At 44.8% G+C, this 25,297-nt stretch overlaps 1 protein-coding gene across 3 annotated transcripts in view; it reads left to right on the forward strand.

Moving 5' to 3' along the window:
• Pip5k1b (phosphatidylinositol-4-phosphate 5-kinase type 1 beta) overlaps positions 1-24,268 on the forward strand; it is a 265,393-nt gene extending 241,125 nt beyond the window's left edge. For all 3 annotated transcript variants that reach the window (XM_057777561.1, XM_057777562.1, XM_057777560.1), the window contains 2 exons: positions 10,317-10,434; positions 23,532-24,268. In XM_057777561.1, the coding sequence (XP_057633544.1) occupies positions 10,317-10,434; positions 23,532-23,534 (121 nt within the window). In that variant the 3' untranslated portion in view covers positions 23,535-24,268. The remainder of the gene's footprint in view (positions 1-10,316; positions 10,435-23,531) is intronic.
• Positions 24,269-25,297: the final 1,029 nt, after the last annotated feature.

Raw genomic sequence — 25,297 nt, forward strand, 5'->3', positions numbered from 1 at the left:
GACCCCTGTAAAAGGGTATTTTGATAACCCCCAAAGGGGTCTCAACCTACAGGTTGAGAACCACTGCTTAAAGTGAAGATGATTCTAGATCCAGCTGCTTCAAAACTTAGTTATTAAAAGTGCAGCTACCAGGCCTGGAGAGAGGGTTCAGTGGTTAAGAGCACTGACTGCTCTTCCCAGAGGACTTGGGTTTAATTCTCATCACCCACATGACAGCTCGTGACTGCCTGTAACACCAGTTTCAGGGGATCCGATACCTTCACACAGACATTCATGAAGACAAAACACAAATGCATAGGAAATAAAAATAATTTTTAAAAATGCAACTTCCTAGGCCTGTTGGCATTTCTATGCACTTTAAAGTTTTGGCTCAAACAGAACACCTAGTTCTGACCCATAACTTGACAGCTAACACTTTGATCTATAAAGAGCAACAGCCAGAGATAATTAATTCAGATAATTCAGAAGCCAGAGTAGGTTCTCAGTTCTTCCTAGCATGTCCATAACGCCAGATCATCTCTGTGACGAGGGAACCAAGCAGGCGCCTCCCTTTGTAGCCACTGGAGCTCTGCTCAATTTATTTGTCCCTAAACTATTTATGTCCCTAATGATTCAGGACACAGTGCTGGCATGCACCTCGGAGACTAGCAGTTACCGCGATATTGTCTCATTATTCAAGTGGAAGCCCATAATTAATGTGGTGCTGGCCAAGCCATGTATGAGAGACTCTCTTGTCTGTTTGTTCCTCTCTGCCGCTAACGGTTCGGTAAAGCCCGGGCCTGCCTATGGTAGTCCAGCAGCAGTTAACTGTTATAGTCACACAGCGCATTTGTGAGAGCCAAGCTGCCCTTCTAATCTCTTCTCATATATGTTTTCCAGCAGCTTTTTCAATTTTATTGTTGATTTTCTATTTTTATTTATTTTTTTTTTTTTTTTTGGTTTTTCGAGACAGGGTTTCTCTGTAGCTTTGGAGCCTTTCCTGGAACTCCCTTTGTAGACCAGGCTGGCCTCGAACTTACAGAGATCCGCCTGCCTCTGCCTCCCGAGTGCTGGGATTAAAGGCGTGCGCCACCACCGCCCGGCTCTATTGTTGATTTTCTAAATGATGCCCTCTTTGCCAAGTGTGGACATCACATCATACAATTATTTTACTGACAAAAAGCCTTATGTTTTTAAGGACAGAAAATATAGTGTTTAATGAGGGGTAGGAGTTGTCCTTTTTTTCAGGTACTTAAAAATACCCATTTTTCTACTAATTTATTTGGTTAGCGTACAATGTAGTGGGTTTCTTCACAGCATTTTCACATTGTGTGTCGCTAAACTTTGTTCTCATTTATTCTCTTCCTCTGCCCCCCCATTTCCTTGCCCTCCCTTCTTTCTTATTCCTTTCCTTCCCCCAAATCACCCCACTTATGCTTTCTTGTCACATTTCAATATGGATTTCTTTCCTGTATGAATTCATACCAAGAAGGAGTTCTTTTCCTATCAGGCATGGTGTGGCATATGACTTCAGACTTAGCCCTCAAGATGGGGATAGATAGGTCTCTGTGAGTTCAAGGCTACCCAAGTCTGCATAGTAAGTTCCAGGCCAGTCATGGCTATATAATGAGACCCTACCTCAGGAGGAGGATGGTCTTTCCCCATTAATGGTCTGATGGGTTACCAGAAGGGAGGGAAGGTTAGTGGATCCTTGTAGAGATATCCCAACTTTTGGTATGGCTTCTGGGAGTGTGTTGGCAGTCTTTGGCATCCCTGGGGTGTGGCTTTTTGTGTTTATCATCATGTGACATTTTCCTTGTGTGTCACAAATTTCTCACTTGTATAATGACACAGGTCATGTTAGAACAGGTCATGTTAGAAAAGGCCTGCTTTTCAACCCACCCGGCTCCCACACAGCTAGCTTATGCCCCGAAATAACAACACACAAATTGTATTCTTTTAAACACTGCCTGGCCCATTAGTTCCAGCCTCTTATTGACTAATTCTCACATCTTACTTAACCCATTTCAAATAATCTGTGTAGCACCACGAGGTGGTGGCTTACCGGGAAAGATCCTAGCCTACGTCCATCTTGGGCCGGAGCTTCTTCGCGTCTGTCCAGAGAGGAGAGGCATGGCGTCTGCCTCACTTCCCTTCTTCCCAGCATTCTGTTCTATTTACTCCGCCTACCTAATTTTCTGTCCTATCAAAGGGCCAAGGCAGTCTCTTTATTAACCAATGAAATCAACACAAAACAGAAGACCCTCCCACATCAGATCCTTCCATTCACTGAGGCCGAGGCTTCGCATTAATCACTTAACCCACTGTGACTCTTATGTGAGGCTGCCGTTTAAAGTGCCGCTGAGTGGATGCTACCACGGAAGAGATGTGTTGTCTCTCAGTTCTACAAACCAAAAGTCCCTGATCAAGGTCCTGTCAGGGTCCGTTGCTTCTGGGACCATAAAGAAACTTGTCCCAACTTTTGGTATGGCTTCTGGGAGTGTGTTGGAAGTCTTTGGCATCCCTGGGGTGTGGCTTTTGTGTTTATCATCATGTGACATTTTCCTTGTGTGTGTCACAAATTTCTCACTTGTATAATGACACAGGTCATGTTAGAACAGGTCACAGCTACTTCTATAGCCTCATCTCCACAAATTAGACCTGTAACAGCCCTATGTCCAAATAAGGTCTCTTCCCGAGGCACTCTGGGCTAAGACTACCATCCTGCAAATAACGACATGGAGATGTATTGTTAATTATAAAAGCTTGGCCTTTCGCTTAGACTTGTTCCTAACTAGCTCTCATAACATCTTCACACAGTGTCAACAAACACCCTACAACACAAACGTTCATCTGTCTTTTTTGTTTGGCCAAGGAAAGGCATTTCCAATTCAGCATGTTGTCTTTCTAACTGGCCACTTCAACTGCACACTTTGTGAAGAGAACATTTAAGGCTGAGAGTCAAAAACTATTCAGGAGCCAAAAGGCCCTCACCAAATCCAAACTCCTTATTTTTAAGAGGAGGCAGTCTGGGGTCCAGAACGATTTGTGTCTTATTCAAACGTGGCATACTCAGCCCCTTAGAGCCGTGTGGGTATCATATCTCAGCTACCCAGATTCTCACCCTAGCTCCTTCTTCCATGTACTGTACTGCTTCTGTGAGCCAGCAATGCCATAGCTCCCTATGATTAAAAGGTCCCTGCCCTTTGGTCTTTGTATCTTGATTTCTAGCTGAAAGCGGCAATGAAGTTTATCTTCGGGAAATACCCCCCCTTCTGGGTATTTGGGGAAATGCCTGAGCTGTAGGGTTTTCAGACACTTCTCAGCCTCACCCCCAGGAGCCACTCAACACAAAGTGTGAGCTCTGGGCAAAAGTCCTATCTGATCATTAAGAAGAACATACTTTCCCAGAGAGCAGAAGCCATCAGTGTTGCGAAATGTGACAGAAATTAATTTAATACTTGAGTATACATTTTGATTTGTTGTTATTCTTGGACTGGTTGGAGATGTAAGGATGTTTTACATTTTATATGTTATAATAAAAATATGTAGGTACATGCTTCCTTTTATTAGCCATTTCCCAAACTATTTTGGTTTGGGCGTTTTGTTCCCCCACTTCAATTAAATAAAAATATTGTCTGGCCTAGAGAGATGACTCAACGGTTAAGAGCATTGGCAGTTCTTCCAGAGGACCTGAGTTCAAGTCCCAGCAACTACAGGGTGGCTCACAGCCACCTATAATGGGATCTGATGCCGTCTTCCGGCATGCAGGTATACATGCAGTTATTACATGCATATATGGAGAGTATCATATACATAAAATAAGTAAGTCTTAATAAATTCTTTTAAAAAATAAAAAGACAATGTAAAAAATGATGAGTTATCCCAGCAGCAGTGGCACACACCTTTAATCCCAGGTAGAGAAAAGCAGATCTCTGTGAGTTTGAAGCCAGCCTGGTCTACAGAGCTAGTTCCAGGACAGCCAGGGCTACACAGAGAAACCCTGTATCGAAAAAAAAAATGATGTGTGTTTTAAATATATAACATCATAGTGTGACATGTGTGTAGATTGTGGAATACTACCATGATCAAGCTAGTTTACATGTCCCTCACATCACATGGTTGGATTTGTGGGTAACAAAGTGGCGAGTCAGCTGCTTTTCAAATCTCAAGTGTGCAATGCACTGGTAGTAACTGTGACCTCTGTGCTGTGAACTGGACTTCTAAAACATGCTCTTCTGGCATAGCCAAACCTAAAAAAAACCATCTGACCAGCATCATTCTTGCCTGTTTCCTCCCGTAATATTCTGTAACTATGTGAACCCATTCTGTATTTTTCTTCTGTGTCTTATTTCACTGTACATAATATCCAGTAAATCTATTTGTGTCACTATAAATGGCATGATTCCCTTCTTTTCCAAGGCTATATAGTGTTCCATAGTATATATGTGTACAGTGTTTGTATATGTCTGTGTGTGTGTGTGTGATGTGCGCATGCGCACATGTGCGTCTATCCATCAATGAAATTTAAAAAGTTCTCCCTATTTTTTTAAATATTTATTTATTTATTATGTATACAATAGTCTATCTGTATGTATGTCTGCAGGCCAGAAGAGGGCACCAGACCTCATTACAGATGGTTGTGAGCCACCATGTGGTTGCTGGGAATTGAACTCAGAGCCTTTGGAAGAGCAGGCAATGCTCTTAACCACTGAGCCATCTCTCCAGCCCTCCCTACTATTTTTTAAAGTTCTCTCTGTTGGCGACCTAGCCATGTCTGAACTATTTACCAGCTTACCTTCTGCTTTTAATATAGTACCTGGTATGAAGTAGGCTATCAATGTATATTTGAATACTGTATCATTTTATAAGTAAAAAGGTAGAATTGAGTTTTTTTGGTGCTGATAGTTCATTATTAAAATACAATTTGGGGAGCGGTTGGTTGTTTTGTTATTAAGATAAGCCTTACTCTGTAGTCGTAGCCAGCCCCAAACCCAGTATGTAATCAGTCTAACCTTGAACTCATGGCTATTTTCTCCTGCCTCAGCCTCATGGGTGCTGGAATTGCAGATGTGAGCCAATTGAAGTATAATTTATATTATGAAATCCGGAGATCTTGTAAATCACCCCATAAGCTGTGACAAACATGTTCATGTTCACAGGTAGCCATGAAAGGTCACACGGGGAGCTGTCCGCCTCCTCCTCAGGAAGTTCCCTTCTGCCTCTCCTCCTCCTGACTCCAAGGTCAAACTAACATCTATCTGCCTGCTTTGGGGGAGCTGGTCATTTCCTCTTACGCATCTCGCCTATGATCTATCCGAGTTAACATTTCTCTGTCTGGAGTTTCTCTCGTTTCTTTCTTGTTTTAAGATCTGCATACCCATCGTGAGGTAGGTATGGAGGCCAGTAGTAGAATGCTTATCTTGTCTGCCTGCAACCCTGGATTCAATTCCTGGTATTGTCAGAAACAGAAAATGTCAATTCCCACTCCTTTTGGGAAAGCCAAATACTTAAGGTGTCACTCTGGACACTTTTTGTCACGTGTCTATTTTTCTCCTGCTCTTCCTTACTAACTGAACCTTTACTGCTGGGACTCGGACCCTCTTGAAAAGGGCCGGGAGAAAGGGATGCTGATTCTGGCAGAGACTGGACGGGTTGAGACTGAATGTGTTCCTTGTTGCTCCAGAGTCAGGCCTGGGCTTAACTCCGGGTGACCCGTGTTTAAACAAGGTAGAGTTAAAGCTGGAAAGTACAAAGCACGTAACAAGAGGCTCAGCCTTAGCAGGGCCAGCTTATTATGTATAACATGATCATACGCACATCTTTACATAACTACCAGCTTTAAATGGGCATGTGCATGTGTGCGTCCTCGCTGGGCTGGGCTGGGCTGCTAGAAAGATGGGTGAGAGAGAGATGGTGAGGTTCCCCGCAGGTTCCTTCCTCCAGCTTCCAGTCACACTGTGCTGGCTCTTCTCAGAGGGCAGCAGGCCCTCAGCTAGCTTGAGGCCAGCTCTCTGAGCAGCAGGCCCTTCCTGTTTCATTCTCTGTCTATCTGTCAGTTACAAACCCCAGCTTGGTGCCGTCTCTGCAGCAGGCTTTATGCCCGTAAACAGGGAGGTTAAGCCAAGCTCTACAGCCACAGGCAGCCATCAATCAGTACTTGAGATTGCCCCACTGCACTGTATGCCGGCTGTCTCCTGGCCTAATAATAGCAGAAGTGGAGCCAAGGAAGCACAGCAGCCATACTCCTGACCACAGAGCACAAAAGACAGGAGCTCTCTGAAAGGCCATGCTCCCAGAGGCAGAAGTGGTTAGGAGTGTGGAGAGCTGGTAGGTAGTGTGGTTGTTGCAGCCACGGTCAAAGCCTCCCACGTTTCTGGGCCTTTGGGGTAACCCTGTAGACATTCCTCCTCACCCTGCCAGAGAGCTCAGCATGCCCAGATTCAGTCATGGAAGGGGCACGAGCGTGCTGCACAGTGATAGCTCCCAGGCTATAAATGGGAAGTCTGGTGCCAGTTCCTAAGAAGAGCCACAGCCTCTCCCCTCCCCCATCAGAGTAGGGCTGCAGCTGGCATTTTGACCTTTACTTTCCACCTGGGCATTGTGGGAACAAAAGCAGCGGGTGACTCTAAGACCAAATGAGGTTTGGCATCCAGCAAGTGAGTCCCAGCTGTATTTGTGGTTTTCCCTGCAAGGAGAACTCTCTGCCCAGTGTTATCGGTTAGTGCTCCAGTAGCAAAGCTTTGAATACCAAAGCAGGCACCCTTTCTAAGCACTCGTAATAAATCCATTCATGTGAAGAGACCTCATCAAAGGGCAAGGCACAGCCCCAGAGCTGTTCTCCCTGTTCTTATTGAAAAGCCTTCCCTCGGGTCGATCTGACTCTCACCCACAAAGTGGGGCTTGGTCCCTTGCGTGAAGCTGTGAGATGGGCTGACCAGCCCCTCTGTGGATGAGGAGCCCAGGGTTCTGTGCCCAGGTGGTGACTTGTCCTGCGTCGTGGCAGGGCATCACAGAAGCGAGGCTTTGGCTCAGACTCCGCCCTTCCTTGGTGTCCTGTCTCCCCGCCCCTGTGCAGTCAGCTTTAAAAGACAGAAACTTTATAGCATGAGCAGCCTAAAATGTGGCATGAATCTAAGCAAAAGTGAGGAGGGAGCCAGAGACCCTGCTGAGCCTGATAGCCTTGATGCCAGGAACATGGCCCAACAATCATGACATGGAGCCCGGAGGCAAAACTATAACACTAACTCCCCATCGGCCTGGCACTAAATGGTATTTATATAGCCTCACTACTATAAACTCTGTGTGTTGGTTTTCTAGATTTGGAGGCAACTCATGAAGGAAACAAGAAAATTCTAGTTACCATTGTAAGATAGAATGTAAGTATTAGTAGCCATTATGAAATGGATGTAAATCTATTTTTTATGTGTCCAATACAAAGTGAGATAAGGAAGATAAAGGGGGAGAAGGCAAAGACGAAGTAATGTGGGATGCTAACGGATGTGCAGAAGATGGAATTAAAACAGTTAAATATAATTTATAGTTACAAAATAAAATGCATAGGGCAGGTGTTGGAGAGTTTGCATCCTCCCTGGGGAATCCGTGGGTGCGGCAGTTGAGTGTCTCTTCTTCCGTGGTTCATCAACAGTATAAAGAGGGCTAGAGAGACTGCCCAGGGGTGACGAGCACTTGTTGCTCTTGCAGATTCCCAGCACCCACATGGCAGCTCACAACTGTCTATACCTCCAGTTCCAGGCAATCTGATGCCCTCTTCTGGCCTCTGAGGGCACCGGGCATGGATGTGTAAACAAAACGCTCATACACATAAAATAAAAAGAAATCTAAAAAGTTCTCAGCAGAAAAGCCAAGAAGAGCAATGCTGCTGAGAACCCCTGGAAGAGGGTGGATTCGGGCGAGAGCTGTGGCTTCACACCCTGACTTCCCTTGTGCTGTGTGGTTCGTTAAGCTATTTCTCTTTTAATCGAGGCAGTGAGTAGACAGCTTTTAAAAGACCAAAAGTGCGGCTGTGGCGAGGTCCATCTGTTCCCCGAACACGTGTGCCTGTGAAAATGAGCCGTAAAAACACTCATTAGGTCAGCAAACAGAAATCAGTGTTCCGGCCTTTAATTATTGATGACGGTTTCAACGGTCCAGCCAAGCTAAGGCTCTGTGTGAAGCCAAACTGATGTCACTTGGCAGACGACAGCCCCTGTGGCATCGAAGTGCCATGAATGTCCACTGCCAAAAGGATCATGATGAGATGAATTCCCCTGCAGCTCGCTCATCTGTGAGAAGCTTATGACTTATCAGGAGCAGAGTGGCAGGCGGGCCCGGGACCCCCTAGGCTTCTACGAGACAAAAGCCGAACCAAGTGGATGCAGTTTCCTGTGCAGCTCATGGTACAGGAGAGGTCTCCGGCCCTCAGAAGCTCTAGATGGAGGGAACGTTGGCAGAACTCGATGGTACAGAACCCAGGCAGGCTGCCAGACTCTGAAACCCAGTCACATAGCGTCTCTTCTAAAATAGATCTTCCCTCGCTGTTAGTCCAAGAAAGGGTGGGCCCTCTGGCCCTGCCACTAGATCCTGAGGGCCTTTTTCCCAAGACAGATATCGTCACTTAGAAAGGACTCCTAAAACGAACGTAGGAAATTCACAGGCTGAGAAACTATAAATTGATTACAAATAAACGGATGCCTGGGAAATCAACAGTGCAGTTAAAAAAAGAAAAATAGCAATTTCCCGGTGAGCATTCTCTTACTCCACACTCTCCACGGCATTTGGGTGAAATCCTTTGGGGGCTGGATCTTCTTTTTTCTGTGTGAGGCATCTTTAAGGGATAAAACAATTTGCTATAAGCTATGGATACATTGACTTAAGTTGGGGTTTCTTCTTACATTATCTCTTTATACTTCATAATTCCATTTTATTATTTTTAGCTGGCAGTTGACACTTACATATTCATACGGGTTACCCAGGAAGACCACAAATGGAATTTCTTACACCTGCATGATCAGACACACTATCACCCTCTTGGCTTGCTGTTTCCAATGTTCTCTTCTTGAAAGCCATGGGAAACTTCCGCTGGGTAAAAGCATCACTTTTATTTCAGATGCAGAAGGATGATTGCACGTCCCTGGCTGATACCCAATTTAAATACAGTCAAAATAGGCCAGTTCAGCCAAGGATAGTAGCATACGCCTTTAATCCCAGCACTCAGGAGGCATAGGCAAGCAGGTCTCTGTGAGTTTGAGGCCTGCCTGGTCTACATAGTGAGTTCCAGGACAGTTGGACTACGTAGAAAAACCCTATGTCAAAAAAAAGAAAAAGAAAGAAAGAAAAGATGATTAAAAAAAAAAAAAAAGCCAAGCTGTGGTGGCGCACGCCTTTAATCCCAGCACTTGGGAGGCAGAGGCAGGCGGATCTCTGTGAGTTCGAGGCCAGCCTGGTCTACAAGAGCTAGTTCCAGGGCAGGAACCAAAAGCTACAGAGAAACCCTGTCTTGAAAAATCAAAAAAAAAAAAAAAATAGAGCAGCTCCTTCATCAGTGAATACCGGATGTATAATGCCACAATAAAACAATGCCAGCTCTCCATGTTGTTCGGGCTTTTATTGTTTCCCTGGGGGTCCTCATAGGGGTCCTCCTAGAGCACATAATAGCACTCCATGTTGTTGTTCCAACTCTGGTCCTTGGAGCAACCCAGCATGAGCATCCCCTGGGGCTTGGTCAGAATGTGGTTCATGGCCTCCACACTAGACCCTTTGGTTCAGAAGTGCCAGTGGAAGGGTCCTAGAAGCTGTCTTGTGACCAGCCCTTCAGGGACTTTGATATACACTGAAGCCTGAGATCCATGGAAGCCATTGAACCTTTCAGGCCCAAAAACAGAATGAAAAGAAATGGAGGAGGGAGGAACGGTGGGACGCAGAAGGGTGTTTTGTAAACTAGCAATGTATGGATGAATGAAAGGAGCACAGCAATCAGAAGTGAAAACCAGAGATTCCAGAGGCCTCTAGATCCACAGAACCCTTGGTTTGCAAGATGGGACCCTCAAATCAAATCGCTTCCTGCAAACACTGTGAACTGTCACATGCGGGGGCGGGGGGGGGAGGAGAAAAGATGTTATTAATAAAATTTTATTTAAAGTAAAAAAATACTTATTACTAAAATTTTTTTTTAATTTAAACCTAAATGGCCACATTTTCAGGATGACTCACAAAAAAGAAAAAGAAAAAAAATTAACCCAAAATTCACCACCACAGCTTTTTAACTATAGATTGGACCATGTCCTTGGATCTGTTCTATAGGCCACAAACTCATTATTCATCTCTTGTCTTTCCAGCAAAGGGTTACCTTCCAGTTCAACCTTCACCTTGGAAGAGGGGACCATCTACCTGACTGCTGAGCCAAACACCCTGGAAATGCAGGACGACAATGCCTCAGTGCTCGATGTCTATTTAGTGAGTGATGTTCTCCTGTTCTTCTCACAGCCCTCCTTAACAGGAGACAAAGTTGTGTAAGGTCAACCATGCTTGGGGATTTTAGAGAAATGGTTGCCTTCTGTCCCTTCTGCAGACGACGAGTCTTCCCAAGCTGTTTTCCCCCCATAGTTTGTTAGAATGTTGGCAAGAATTGGCAGGTTAATTGTTGTTTTAAGTTCAGCACAGTAGCTGCGCTCTCTACTGCTATTTCAGGTGGTGACTGCAACTCTGTGGTTACTGGCTGCCTTCTCTAGCCGCAGCCTGGCTGCTCAGACCGCAGCCTGGCGGGAATTCTGTTTCCACAGCCACAGGCTCTATCACTGCTGCTAAGGGTAGCTTTAGCTAAATCTCTGTTGTTCTATGCATAAATAAGACTCGGGACTCAAAGGCTGGGGTGAAAACCTATTAGCTCAGAGAGGCTGAGAAGCAAAAAGCTAATCTTCTTTCCTTGCTGGGTCTCCGAAAGACCCCATGCTTCCACTCTGCCAAACCAGAAAAACCTGTGCCACTCAATCTTCCCAACCACTTCCTGTGGCTCCCCATCTCTCCCAGATGCCCTCTGATGCTCTATGATTACTTTCTGTCAACCAACTGATAACTCAGCCTCCTGACCCAGGGCTAATTTTATTTAATTAATGCAAATGCAAATTTGGGGTTCACAATGTGATTGACTATCCCCCAACAGTTAATACTAACTCAACAGATATAGCCAGAGAACAAATCTCATGAAGTGAAGGCGAAGCTGAGAGGGCCTTGATTTCATCCCAACAAAGAAAGCTTGGCCTTTGACTCAAGCGGTGCCCTGATGCTTGAATCTTCTTTATTTAGGCATTACCTCTGTGATAAAACAGTAGGCTGGATGACATAGAAATGGGATCTGGGAAGAACTCAAATTCAGAACTGAAGAGTTGTCAGATGACACCATTCAGGATTGTCACTAACCAGCTGTGTGATGGGCCTCACTTCACTTCATCAGCCCGTCGGACTGTCTGTTCTGCCTTTGTTGATGGTTAGATGGTACAAGAAAAGTACCTTGGCAGGCTGGAAGCAGCATTTGTCGTGCACAGCGCACCCCGTCCATATCCTCCACGTGCTGTATGAACGCCCAGCATCACGTGAAGCAGGGAGGGTGTTGAGGGGAATAGCAAGTGTCATTTGGAATGTTGTGTTTTTAAGTTTTAATTTGAAAGGCCCGACAGCCTGTGGTTGGGTCTCCTCTGCCTATGCAGCCCCTCTTCCCCTGGCTTTTGTGATCCAGTCACACACCTCAGCATTCCTCCCACAAACCAAGCCTTGTCTCCCGGTCTTTGCTTTGCTTTTCCTGTCTGTGTACTCTTTCTCAGGGCCAATCCATGCTTGTTCCCTTGCTCCCTTCCTTCATAACTCAGCTCAAACATCTTCCCATCTTAACCAAGTCTGAGAAAGAGCAGCCCCAGCAACAGCAGTCATTGAGAAAGGTGGTCTTTAGAACCCCTAAATATTATTTTTTCTTTTTGAGATGGGGGTCTCTCTATGCAACCCTGACTCTCCTGGAGTTCATTCACTGTGTAGTCCAGGCTGGCCTCACTCACAGACATCTGTCTGCCTCTGCCTCCCAAGAGCTGGGATTAAAAGCAAGTGCCTCTGCAGACAGAAGTTTCTGTCCCACTCATTCCCACAGCCATTCAATCCCAAGAAACACACCGAGGCTTGTATTAATTATAAACTATTTGGACTGTTAGATTTATTACTAACTACCTCTCACAGCTTAAATTAACCCATAACTCTTGTCTCTGTTTAGCCATGTAGCTTGACACCTTTTCTTCTCAGTGGGTCATTCTCATCTTGTTTCTTCTGCTTCTGGATGACAACTGCATCTCTCCCTTTCCTCTTCCCAGAATTCCTAGTCTGGTTATCCTGCCTTTACTTCCTGTCTGGCTACTGGCCAATCAGCATTTTATTAAATCAATACGAGTGACAAATCTTTACAGTGTACAAGAACATTATCCCAAAGCATGCCACCACAACCCGATTTTTTTTCTGGTTATTCTTTAATGTTCTAGTACAACAATCCTCAAATCTGTTGCACTCAGAACCCCAGTACATTCTTGAAAATTGCTGAGGACCCCAAAAATCACTGAGAGGGCAGGGTTATGCCTTCAAAATTAAAATATTAGCATTATTTTGCTTCCTGCATATTCCTAGCATCCCTGACTTAATAGGTGCTAGAGTGGAGGCTCCTGGCTTATCTGCTTTTATAGCAACTTTTTTAAAAAAAATATTTATTTATTTATTTATTATGTATACAATATTCTGTCTGTGTGTATGCCAGAAGGCCAGAAGAGGGCAGCAGACCCCATTACAGATGGTTGTGAGCCACCATGTGGTTGCTGGGAATTGAACTCAGGACCTTTGGAAGAGCAGGCAATGCTCTTAACCTCTGAGCCATCTCTCCAGCCCTTATAGCAACTTTTTTATTTGGTATTATGCTATTATTTCTTGAGATAAAGTCTCAGTATGTAACTCAGGCTAGCCTCAAATATACAGTCGTCCTGTCTCTGCCTCTCGGGTCCTGGGATTACAAAAGTTGCCTCACCACACTGGGATCATGTCGTGTGAGCCTTTGCCACCCGGCTCATAGATTCACTTCTGGAAAGAATTCTCCTGTGAGTGTAGAAAAGGATGAGATGGGAAAGCACACCGCATGGGAACGCTGCTGGTGGGAGAAGCCTTTGACCTAGGGGCCCCGACACGGCTTTTCTAGGCTGTGAAGATATAGCCTCTTCACCTATGGCCAAACCAGATGAGCGGTAAATTAAAGAGAGCTAGTTCCCTGGAGTCAGTGCCTGTCTCCGCTCCTCAGGGATCGCCCTCCTTGGGCTTCAGTTTTCTCCTCTATTAAATGGAATATTGACTGCTGTCTGAGACCCTGTGCATCTCTCATGGGCTGATTCATTCTGGATCACAGGAGTTGCACAAGGGTGGCTTTCCAGACAAGCTACGTTCTTCAAACTCGGTGGTTCCATCATCTCCTCTACCGCTAAGCTTCACTTAAACTCTAGGCCAATACGTCTAGAACATTCCGCCCCATGAGCTTGTGGTTCTGGAACATGTTTTCTTGCTGGAGATATTTTTATTATTACCACTATTATTTTGAACGCTCTCCTACATGTGAAAAGACTCCGCTCATTTCCTACCCTTCATTGTTTTCATCTGCTTCTACGTTATAGAAGAGCGATGATAAAGAAAACCCAGTCTGGCCTGGGCGATTTCTCTCTCCTTTCTTTTTGACCTAATTCAGAAGCTCTGGATCACAGCCATTTTTATCCCAGCCATCTCTAATTGAATGACCCTTGAGGCAGCGTCTGTGATGACATTTTGTTTGGTATTGTGGCCCAGTAAAATCTGATGTCCCGTGTGAGGTTTTCCCCATGAAGGTGCAATGTTTCTTTATTAGTCGCGACATCTTAATCCATTTTATGTTTAACTGATCCACTAAGGATCTATACCCCTGCGAAAAATGCGGGTTTAAACCACATTGATTTGTGCATGTCAGATAACATGGGATTTCTTTTTAGGGATCCACCCAAACTTGAGCCTGTGGGCTAAGGCAGCCTTGTGACTTTTCTCAGTAATCTGAACTGCAATTTAAAAAGATGGTTGACCTCTGAAGATAGTTAACAGTTTCACCATCCATGTTCAGGCATTTGATTCAGGTCCCACCCAAGCTTCCTCCCACACTGCTTCCCAGAGGCCCTTCACCTCCTCGCTGTGTGCACCCCAGCGACTCATTTGCAAATATTCAAATCAAGGGAGGTGGCTTTTTAAGAGGGCTTTATCCAGTGACCAAAGATGTTTCCTATTGAATACCGAGCTGATGAGATGCAGATTAGGGTATTGAAAAGAATACAACAGAGCTGAGTAGGCTGCATTGATAAAAAAAAAAAAAAAAAATGGGCACTTCTGCCATCTTCCTAACGGGACCGGTCCCCAGTGTTGTAAGACACCAGTGTCATGGCTTCAGATCCTAACGCAGCTTTGCCTGATGCAGACCGCAATTGAATGTTGCTGGAAAGAGGAACAGCAAAAAAACCATTCCCGCTGGAAAATGGAGGGGGAGAGAGTGCCCTTTCCTGGCTCCCTGGGAATGGGTTGTCAACGAGAAATGAAGGTACTGCGTTTTCAATAACACAGGAGTCTAAAGGATGGTGCCACCCACCAGCACCTTCTTTACGTGTCACCCACGCCCTGAGTTATTCCCCGTCGCCTTTACACTTTTTGCATTAGCGTCCTCTCAATAACATAGCCCATATCTGTGGAAGTGCTTCTGCAAAATGGCTGAAGTGCAAAAATAACTGCGTGTAAGGAAAAGACACAGTTAAGCCATTTTTTTAGCCACACCCGTATTGGAGATTAGTGCACTGACAGGCAGCCCGGGCACAGCCTGATTATTCGGTGTGTTTGGGGTGGTTGATGGTACTCTTTGATCATGGGAAGACAGGTGACGAAGAAGTGCGAATGATTGAATTAACAGCTGCCACGCCATCATGGCTGAAGCAAGACAAACACTCACCAAATTAGGTCACAGGGGTCTTGGAAAATTCACAGGAGGTTTTGGCAAAAGAAGCTGCCTGTCTGAGTTTGAATCCTTAGGCTTGGAAAGGAATGACCCCTGCATAGCCACACAGCCGCGGCTGGGTCTCTTTAATCATTCCTTGCTTAAGCCAGTGTGGGCTGCCCCAGGGGGTGTTGATGGGAAACGGTGGCATTTCCACTGCCACTCTGGATGGAGCTAGAGTCCCAGCAGCCCAGGTACTGTTCACATAGCCAGTGGGTGTTTCGTGAACGCTTAAATGGAGACCAGGCACACAGCTCCTCAGGTTGGAAGCGTTGCACAAAAGCCCCTTCCCGTTTGTCCCATGCTTGCACTGTGGGAAATCGAGATTTCGGGAAGAATAAAATAGAATCCTTAGCCCCAAGTGCTTGACTCCTTAAGTGATTTGACTAAATGATGTTTTTAAGACTCATGGAAGAGCTGGGGTAGGGGGTGCATGCAGACGTGGTGGCGCACACCTTTGATTCCAGTGCTCAGAAGGCAGAGGTGGGCAAGAGCTCTCTGAGTTTGAGACCAGCCTGGTCTACATAGCAAGTTCCAGGTTAGCCAAAGCTGTGTAATGACACCTTGACTCAAAAATTAAAATCAAATAAAAACAAAATAAAGGATGTCCGTGCACGTGTGCCAGCACACTCACGGGTGGCAGCTGTTCTTGAGATGGGATGATGTATGATTCAGGTAAGAAGCAACCAGTCTGTCTAGATTAGGTGGGCAATCACAGGAATTTTTTTTTTTTTAACAGATAGCATTTAACTGCTGTGCTAAATTAGAATCGGAGCTGGAGTTACAGAGATGCACTGGTTTTCCATCTCCGCTAGGCTGTTTCAATGCCTGTTTGCAGGGCTGTGGCAAAGGGGTCTCTTTGAAACATCCTGGCCGCAGTGGCCTTACAGCCCAGTTTGGCTCCTACCTTTGAAATTAGCTCAGCTCTTCTGTTCACACGAGACCGTCCATGGGTGGCCCAGCTATTTTCCTTTTCTTTGCCTCTCTCTTTGTCCCTGTCCCTCTGGCTGCTGCTTCTCTTTTTCCGTCTGTTCCTGTCCCCTGCTTGGTCAGAGCAAGCCAGTGTTTACTGGAGTCAAGTCTATATTATCTCCTATTGTAAGGAGTTGCCACAATGTGGATGGCTTAAACAACACAAATGTGTCATCTCCTAGAGGTCCGGGGTCTGAATGAAAGTTTCCCACAGTGCCTTGCTCCCACTGAAGGTGCCAAAGAGAAATGCCTGCCTGTGCTTGCAGCCTCTGATAGCTTCACATGTTTCCTGGCAGGGTATTTCTGTTTTGTTTTGTTTTTTATGATTTTTCAAGACAGGGTTTCTGGCCGGGCGGTGGTGGCGCACGCCTTTAATCCCAGCACTCGGGAGGCAGAGGCAGGCGGATCTCTGTGAGTTCGAGACCAGCCTGGTCTACAAGAGCTAGTTCCAGGACAGGCTCCAAAACCACAGAGAAGGGCTGGAGAGATGGCTCAGTGGTTAAGAGCATTGCCTGCTCTTCCAAAGGTCCTGAGTTCAATTCCCAGCAACCACATGGTGGCTCACAACCATCTGTAATGAGGTCTGGTGCCCTCTTCTGGCCTGCAAGCATATACACAGACAGAACATTGTATACATAATAAATAAATATTTAAAAAAAAAAAAACAAAACCACAGAGAAACCCTGTCTCGGAAAAAAAAAAAGACAGGGTTTCTCTGTGTAGCCTTTACTATCCTGGAACTCGCTCTGTAGACCATGCTGGTCTCAAATTCACAAAGATCCGCCTGCCTCTGCCTCCCAAGTGCTAGGATTAAAGATGCATACCATCACCACCCAGCATGTTTCCTGGCATTCTTAAACCTGCACAGTGCCCTCCTCCTCAGCTCCAGGGTCACCCAGCCTTCCTTGTAACCCTGTGTGGCTCCTCTTCTTCTTAGTAATTGAATTTAGGTCTACTTCAATCCAGTGTGGCCTTAACCACTTACATATGAGAAGACCCTGGGTAAGGTGACTTTCTAAGGTCATGAATAGACAGGAATTTTCAGGGCCTTCCATTCAGCCCGATACACAGACCTTCTATCTAGCCTCTTTTCCTTGGCTGATAGCTAGGAGGTTGGGTGGATGGTTCTAAGTTATTTTGGATTCCTCACAACAAGGTGTTGGATAAATAACTGTGTAAAAAGACTTGTCTTAGGGTATGCAGTGTGTGTTTCAATAAATTCCCTGGGGGTGGCCCCCAGCATTGTTATTGCCCCCAGCATTGGTATTATTGGAAGCTCCCTGCATCCAGGCAGCTCATTTCCAAGGTCCTTCAGCTCTGAGCAACCTGTCATTCTCCTGTGCCAGTATAAAGGAGAGCTGTGTCACTCCTAAGGACCCCCTTCCTCAGACCTAATTAGCATCAAATGCACTCTGATTCAGAAAGCAAACCCTATGAATGAAAGCAAACCCTCTGCTGCCACCTACTGGTAAAAAGGCAGCTCTGCCCGTGGAGAATAGGGAATGACTGAAGGTTGAGTGAGTAGAAGCTCAATGTATAACTGCTGCACTTGAACGTATCCTTCCAGCACGGTGCATGCTAGTTCAGCAGGCAGCAGAGTCTTCGGGCATCAAAGGAAGCTCGCACCAGAGACCCAGCATCTGCCACCTTTCAAGTTGGCCTGGAGGCTACCATTAGTACTATGTACCCCAGAGAGGAGAGGCTCATCCCCTTACCCCATCCAAGCATGCTCTTCTCATCCATCAAGGCCAGTTCCCCTTGAGTCTCTTTGAAAGCCACCCCTTGGCGCTTTAATTCAACATGCAGACATCAGCTGTAACAAAGTATCAACAAACACCCATTGCTAACGGCTCTTCTTACTATCGCTAAATGACCCTGGTTCACAGGCTGCTGAAATGACAGCAGGACTCACTCTGGCACCAGAAGTCCCCTGTAGGATTATCAGGATGCTTAAATCATTGATACCCCACAGCATCTCTCCGCCCTTTGGAAACGAATTAATGAAGCAGCAATCTGTGTTAAAACATTGCTGCTAAACTAACAGTTTTGAAATGAGAGACCTCGATCTCAGTCTGTCTTCTGAGATGCGGGACATGATGGCAGCTTCTCTACCATCTACCTGCTGCAGGAACAGGGCTCTTTGATGGAACAAGGGAGGTTGGCAGGAAGCCTGACAAGCCCCAAGGTTTGACTAACACTCAGGAATTCCATCAGTGGCATTCTACCAGATTAGACCCAAATGGATGTCTTCATCCAAAATGTGCACATCCTTGCAGAACAGCGGCAATATCCCCACCTTCTGTACCAGTGCTTTTCAGATGAGGTCTGCAGGCCCTGGTCCTTGGAGAAGAACAGCTGCCCTTCTGGGCATGAATCCTAATAGTTATTTAAGTTTAAAGTCAGGAACTTTGGGCTCAGATCCTTTTAATGTTTTGTGCTCTCCAGTTTTTTGTTTTGGTTTTGTTTTTTTTTTTTTGTTTTGTTTTTTGTTTTTTTTTTTTTTTTTTTTTTGGTTTTTTCGAGACAGGGTTTCTCTGTGGTTTTGGAGCCTGTCCTGGAACTAGCTCTTGTACACCAGGCTGGTCTCGAACTCATAGAGATCTGCCTGCCTCTGCCTCCCAAGTGCTGGGATTAAAGGCATGTGCCACCACCGCCCAGCCTGCTCTCCAGTTTTCTGATTGCTATGACAAAATACTTGAAATAAATCACTTAAAAAGAAGAAAGGTAGGGCCAGCAAGATAATGTAGCAGGTAAAGGCACTTGCTGCCACATATTATGACCTCATTTTTCATCCCCTCATCCCACACAAGGGATAGAGAGAACCAATTTCAAGTTGTCCTCTGACCTCCACATGTGTGCAATGGCATGCATGCCTTGGCGCGCATGCACACACACACACACACACAGAGTAAATAATTTTTAAAGAAAGGGGGGTTACTTGGGGCATTGTTTTCAGCCCATAGTTGCTTGACTTTGTTGCATTGGGTCCCTGTGTAACAGTCTATCATAAGAATGTATGTGTCAGGGTCCCTCACCTCATGGCTCGAGGTCCCCATATCCTTTTCAAGGCCCCATGATGTTATCAACTCAAAGACAGCTCTTACCTCAAAGAGAATAAAAGATAGTTTATTCTAGAGTCAAATATGGGAGAACAAGAGACCCCAAATTCCATGTTTCAATGTGGAAGCAATTCCCCGAGGTTTCTATAGTAACAGAAAAATGTTATGAATCGAGACACTTTTAAAATGCATTGAAGTAACATCAGAGAGGTGAGTCACAGTCAAACAGAGAAATTTCTCCATCTGCATCTGATACTGTCTGATGACAATCTTAGCTTTGGGGTTTGGTGGAAGCTATTGGTCTGCCACTACATGCCAGCAGGTTATCTGGTAGTGCCAGGATGTTAGTTTAGCAGGGAATTATATAAGGAATGGCTATGTAGACTAACGATACTCCGAGATGAGCTGTAATTAGTCTCTGGACTTGCATCCTTCCTGCCTCTCCACATCTCTAACAGTTCTATTGAGTCTTTGCTGGTAGAGTTTGTCTCATTTACAACTTCCTCCTGCTAGGCCTCAGGGCTGCACTGCCCCAACAGAACCACCGGCTGGAGCACAGAGGAGGCAGAAACAGGCAGAGCTCTGTGAGCTGGAGATTAGCCTGATCTACATAGTGAGAGCCTGTCTCAAAATATACATACATCCATACATCCATACATACATACCATAATCCTTCCAGCTGTGAAGTTTTATACATGTGAGATTTCATTCCATTGCCCTTTTGTGTCCTGATTTCTACAGCACTAATGTATGTATATATTACGCCTAGAAAAATGGTGAGCCTTTGGGTTCCTGCTACTGTTAAAACCCAACACAAAGAGAAACCCAACTATACTTCAGCCCCAGGTGATCATGCCTCATGAAATAACATCTAGTGACAAAAGTATACAAGTAAAATAAAATGTACCAAGTATAAATTTTAACATAATTCCTTTATAGATTCTTTGAGAATTTTACATCATGCATCCCAATTCTGCTTATCTCTCAGTGCCCCCATATCTACCCTTCACCCTTGCAACATCCCCCCAAAAGAAAAACTTTTAAAATAAAACAAAATAAAAAACCAACAACAGCAAAAACCTCTTCACTTCTCCATCGTTTCTGACTCTCTAACACACTTCAGTCATCTTAGTGGCGCTGGGAGCCATGGTGTGTCTCACAGTGTCCTCTCTTGTTCAGACAGCGTTACTTGCAAATGTTCATTGCAATGATTTGTTGGTCTGGTTCAAGGCCTCTGCTTGCTTGCTTGCTTGCTTGCTTGCTTGCTTGCTTTTTCATGACAGGATTTCTCTGTAGCTTTGGAGCCTGTCCTGGAACTTGCTCTGTAGACTGCTGGCCTCAAACTCACAGAGATCCACCTATCTCTGCTTCCCAAGTGCTGGGTTAAAGGCATGTGCCACCACTGCCCAGCGGCCTCTGGTTTCTAATACACCATGATCATTGAACCCTCACCAAAACTGGATATCCAGAGTCCACCCTGAGTCACAGAGACTCTTTTTATCCTACATTCCTATATCCCCTCTAAATGATGACAAACATCTGTAACCCACCAAATGACCAAAAACCACCCACCCCACTTCTTGGGAAAGTGGGCATTGTGTTCTCTCAATTGCTTCCTGTTGTCTGGGGGTGGCAGCATCTTTAGTAGGCCCTCTACTAAATTGAGATGTTGTTCAAGGCCTGGGAAAACTAATTGTACCATTGTTGTCAGTCTCAGAGATGTTCCCATGAATAGGGATCAGTATATATGTCACCTGTCTTGTAGGTTCTCTTGATTTCTTTATGTCTATAGTCAAGATTTTCAGGATGTCTCCTTGCCCCCCACATCAAACCTGATCTCTATTAACCTTGAAGGGGTCTATAGCCTTTCATTTCCTGTGGAAACAAAAGCATAACCTCTCTCCCAACACAATACATTTTCTGAATTCCATTTTAAAGTTAAGGAATCCCGAAAGTATCTAGGCTGGTTTAATTCAGCAGTGCCTTTTGCAATCCAATGTTTCTCAGCAGCTTTTATTCACTCATCAAGACCTGGTCTAGTTTAGACTCATAAGAGGAAAAAATGGGACTGAATAAGCATGGGTTGAAACTGGACTCTCTGAACATGGCGGTCAATGAAGGCTGATGAGAAGCCAAGGACAATGGCACTAGGTTTCGATCCTAATACATGAACTGGCTTTGTGGGAGCTTAGCCTGTTTGGATGCTCACCTTCCTGGACCTAGATAGAAGTGGGAGGACCTTGGTCTTCCCGCAGGGCAGGGAATTTATACTGCTCTTCAGTATCGAGAGGGAGGGGGAATGGAGTGGGGGGAGGAGAAGAGGAGTGGGGATAGGGAAAGGGGAGTGGGGGGAGGGGCGAAATTTGGGAGGAGGGGGAGGGAAATGGGAAACGGGGACAGGTGGAAATTTTAATTAAAAAAGAATAAAAATAATAATAAAAAAAAGAGGAAAAAAATGACTGGGAGGTGGTGGTGCATGCCCTTAATCCTAGCACTTGGGAGGCAGAGATAGGTAAATCTCTGAGTTCAAGGCCAGCCTGGTCTACAAAGCGAATTCCAGAACAGCTAGAGCTGTTATATAGAGACACTCTGTCTCAAAAAACCGAAAGAAAGAAAGAAAGAAAGAAAGAAAGAAAGAAAGAAAGAAAGAAAGAAAGAAAGAAAGAGAAAAGAAAGAAAAGAAAAGAAGAAAAGAAAGGAGGAGAAATGAACTATAAAGCCAAACAGACAGAGCTCAGTATTAGAGCACTTGCTTAGCATGTTTCAGTCCTCGGGTTCAAGTCCCAGTCTCAGAAAAAGAAAAGAACTAAGTGTATAAAACTTACAGTAGGGACAGACTATGTGATGAATATTGATTATTTATTGCCAAATGGTATTTCCCTTGACATACTTTTCCCTCCCAAAAAGTTACATTTCAAACTCTTTATTCCAAGTTGGGTTTTCGTTTTGTTTTGTTTTGTTTTGTTTTGTTTGTTTCCTTTGAAGGTATTGGATAGTACCATGGCTATGACCTCAGCTCTAACCTCTCCACTGTATTCTTTGTTTTGATTCTGAGGCTCAAAACTCAAGGCCTCACAAATGTTAAGCATATACTTTGATGGCAAAGTTACATCCCCAGTCCTAATTTTGTTTCTTTATGTATACACATATAACATGTGTTGCTTCTAGAATCAGCATATGAGCTTGCAAAATGGAGTAATGCAAGAGTCTATAGGGAAGAAAATGTCACTTCCAAGTCTAAAAGCAAAGATATGGGGAAGTAGTAAAATAGTTCCCGCAGTGAGTGTGCAACAGTGACAGACAGGATAGTGTGTGTGTGTGGAGAGAGAGAGAGAGAGAGAGAGAGAGAGAGAGAGAGAGAGAGAGAGAGAGATGCTGAGGCAGGAGGCTCACTTGAGCCCGGATTTCACTGCCAACCTGGTAGCACAGTAAAAACCCCATCCCTAAAAAGGAAGGAGGGAGGAGGCTCCAGGAAGAAAGAAAAGTCAATCCCTCACAGCTGCCCTGTGAGGGTTAATTGTTCCTCTCCTCTCATCCAAGTACTAACTGGGCCCAACTCTGCTTAGCTTCCAAGATCAGACAGACTTAGGTGTCTTCAGGGTGGTATCGTCATCGACTGTTATTCCTATTCTATAGAAGAAACAGGACATAGAGGCCGGCAGACACACATATGCTATATGACCTAAATAACTGCTGAAATAGTATCCCCGCATGTGCCATTACACCCTTCACGGACGGCATGGCTGCCTCTGCTTCCTTTGCTCACTTTGTCTCATTATTTTGCTTTGCTTTCAGTCAGTCTTTCACGTAGCCCAGGCTGGCCTCAAATTCACAAGATAGCTGGGGATGACCTTGAATTGACCTTGCCTGGCTCTGCTTTTAAGCAGTTAGCATTTCAGGCTAGACGTCCGATGGCTTGTTTTACTGCTGGCCATGAGGATATTGATTGGAAATGAGAATAGCATTCATGAGTACAGGACTATGTTCAGGTTGTAGTGCTGCTTGGTTTTAGGTCTCACATACTGCACATCCTCCCTGTGCCCTGTGCTCTGAGAAAGCCAAGTGGGTCTTAATATTACTTCATTCTAAAGCCCCAGCATCACTCTTGTGATGTAACTGGGACTTGATCTTGATGAACTTTGGGTAATTAACATGCTACAGGCCCCCCCAAAGAAGCATATGAAAATCCCAAACCCAATGCATGCTTTTCCAGGTGCAAGTTACCAGGAGAAATAACAACTTAAGGTCCCACTTAGAGGCAGGGTTACAAACTGAGAGTGGGGATGGGGGAGGGGAGTGGGGGGAGGGGACAATGTGTGGGAGGAGGGGAGGGAAATGGGAAACGGGGAGCAGTTGGAAATTTTAATTAAAAAAGAATTTAAAAAAATAAATAAATAAATAAATAAAAAAGAATCTCATCTGCTTCTTTCCTTCTATTCTTCCTCCAGTAAGTGAAAGTCATAACCACCTAAGCACATGGATGGGACCTAATCACAGCTATGGGGGAGAATCTTCCCCACTGCAGAATTCTCCTGAGGAACTGAGCTGAGCCCCGGCACCCACAGTAAGACTCATCTGGACCTTGGAGCTCGTGAGATGGAGAGGGAGCCTTGGTCCATGGCTGATCGCAGGTGGATGTGAGAACCCCACACTGTTCCGTGGCTGCTGCTGCTTGCTGACTGTGAAGAACTGCATGAACTATACTTAAGCTGCTTTTCTATACCATTGCCAATCACCTCTCTGGACGGGGAAGTGCTATTTTCCTAGCGGCTCTCGCTTTGTTCCATTCTGCATGCACACAATGATGACACATAAGCAACATGTGGAATCTGCTTCCGTGTTTTTTTTTTTAAAAAAATCCACCCATGCAAAATGATAATTAAGATACAAATCCTCTCTCTTTGTTTGAGAAAATTCTAATCATAGCCCATGTCATTGAAAGGTTCAGTCTGTTTCCTTTAAAGATCAGTATAATAGGTCTGTCTTTACTTTATAGAAAGCTAGCTTCTATAAGGATTTTTTTCACTGTTTACTAGTGAAATGAGAAAAGCAAAACTATTTATAAAAGGCCTTATGTCATGTATATACATTGTCTTTGAAATATTTGTGATTTAGTTTACTGCTTGTAAAAGAGAAATTATATAATTTATTTAGTAAATACTATTGTAAACTATAGTTTTATTGAAAGAAATAAAATATTTTGTTCTCAATAGCAGTCATACATTGATTCCGATGACTTACAGTCTCTATCTGTGTGTGTGTGTGTGTGCATGCGCATGTGTGTGTTGGGGGTTTGGGTGATCAAACCTAGAGAGAGCTCTGTATATACTAGGCAAGGGCTCTACCACTAAACTATAACCTCAGCCCAGATTAATTGATTGATTAATAGAACAAAAAAGTAAATTTTTTTTTTACTAGAAATCCACCCTAGTGTAGTAGTTTAAGAGTGGCATCCATAGGCTCATATATTCAAAGTCCTAGAGAGTGCCACCATTTGAAAGGATTAGGAGGTGTGGCCTTGTTGGGAGAAGTGTGTCACTGGTGGTGGGCTTTGAGATTTAAAAGCCCAAGCCAGGCCCAGTGGCTCTCTCTTCCTGCTGCCTGCGAATCTGAATGTAGAACTCTCAGCTCCTTCTCCAGCACCATGTCACCATGTCTAATTCCTCTGAAACTGTAAGCCAGCTCCAATTAAATGTCTTCCTTTATAAAAGTTTCCATGCTCACGTCATCTCTTCACATTAATAGAACATTGACCTGGCATAGATCTTCTGGAATCCTTAGTCAACTGAAGCTAATGACAGATGGCAATGGAATAATAAAACTCCTAGTTCTAAGACAAGATCTACCTAATAGTAGATTCTGCTCAACTAATCCAGTGGACGTTCAGCAGTCAGAGACTTACATAGGTGGGTGGAGCTCTGTGAGTTCGAGGCCAACCATCATGCCCTGCTGTCACTTTTGTCATTTGAGGCACCCCAATTGGCCTCACCCTTGCTATATAGCCAAGGATGGCATTGTAGATTGGGACTGCTGAGATCAACGGCACTTGCCCCTATGCCCAGCTAGAGGCAGCTTTTGAGGAAAGAAAAATCACTTCAAGAATGGTAAGATGACCGCTAGTGGTTGAGGAAAACCCCAAAGCATTAGACCACACACAGTGTGCGGCCCATTACAGCGCCTGCTCCTCCCTTTTAGAGTTTAAAGGCTTTTCCCA

Source organism: Chionomys nivalis, chromosome 8 (genome assembly GCF_950005125.1).
Source record: "Chionomys nivalis chromosome 8, mChiNiv1.1, whole genome shotgun sequence".
NCBI lineage: Eukaryota > Metazoa > Chordata > Mammalia > Rodentia > Cricetidae > Chionomys > Chionomys nivalis.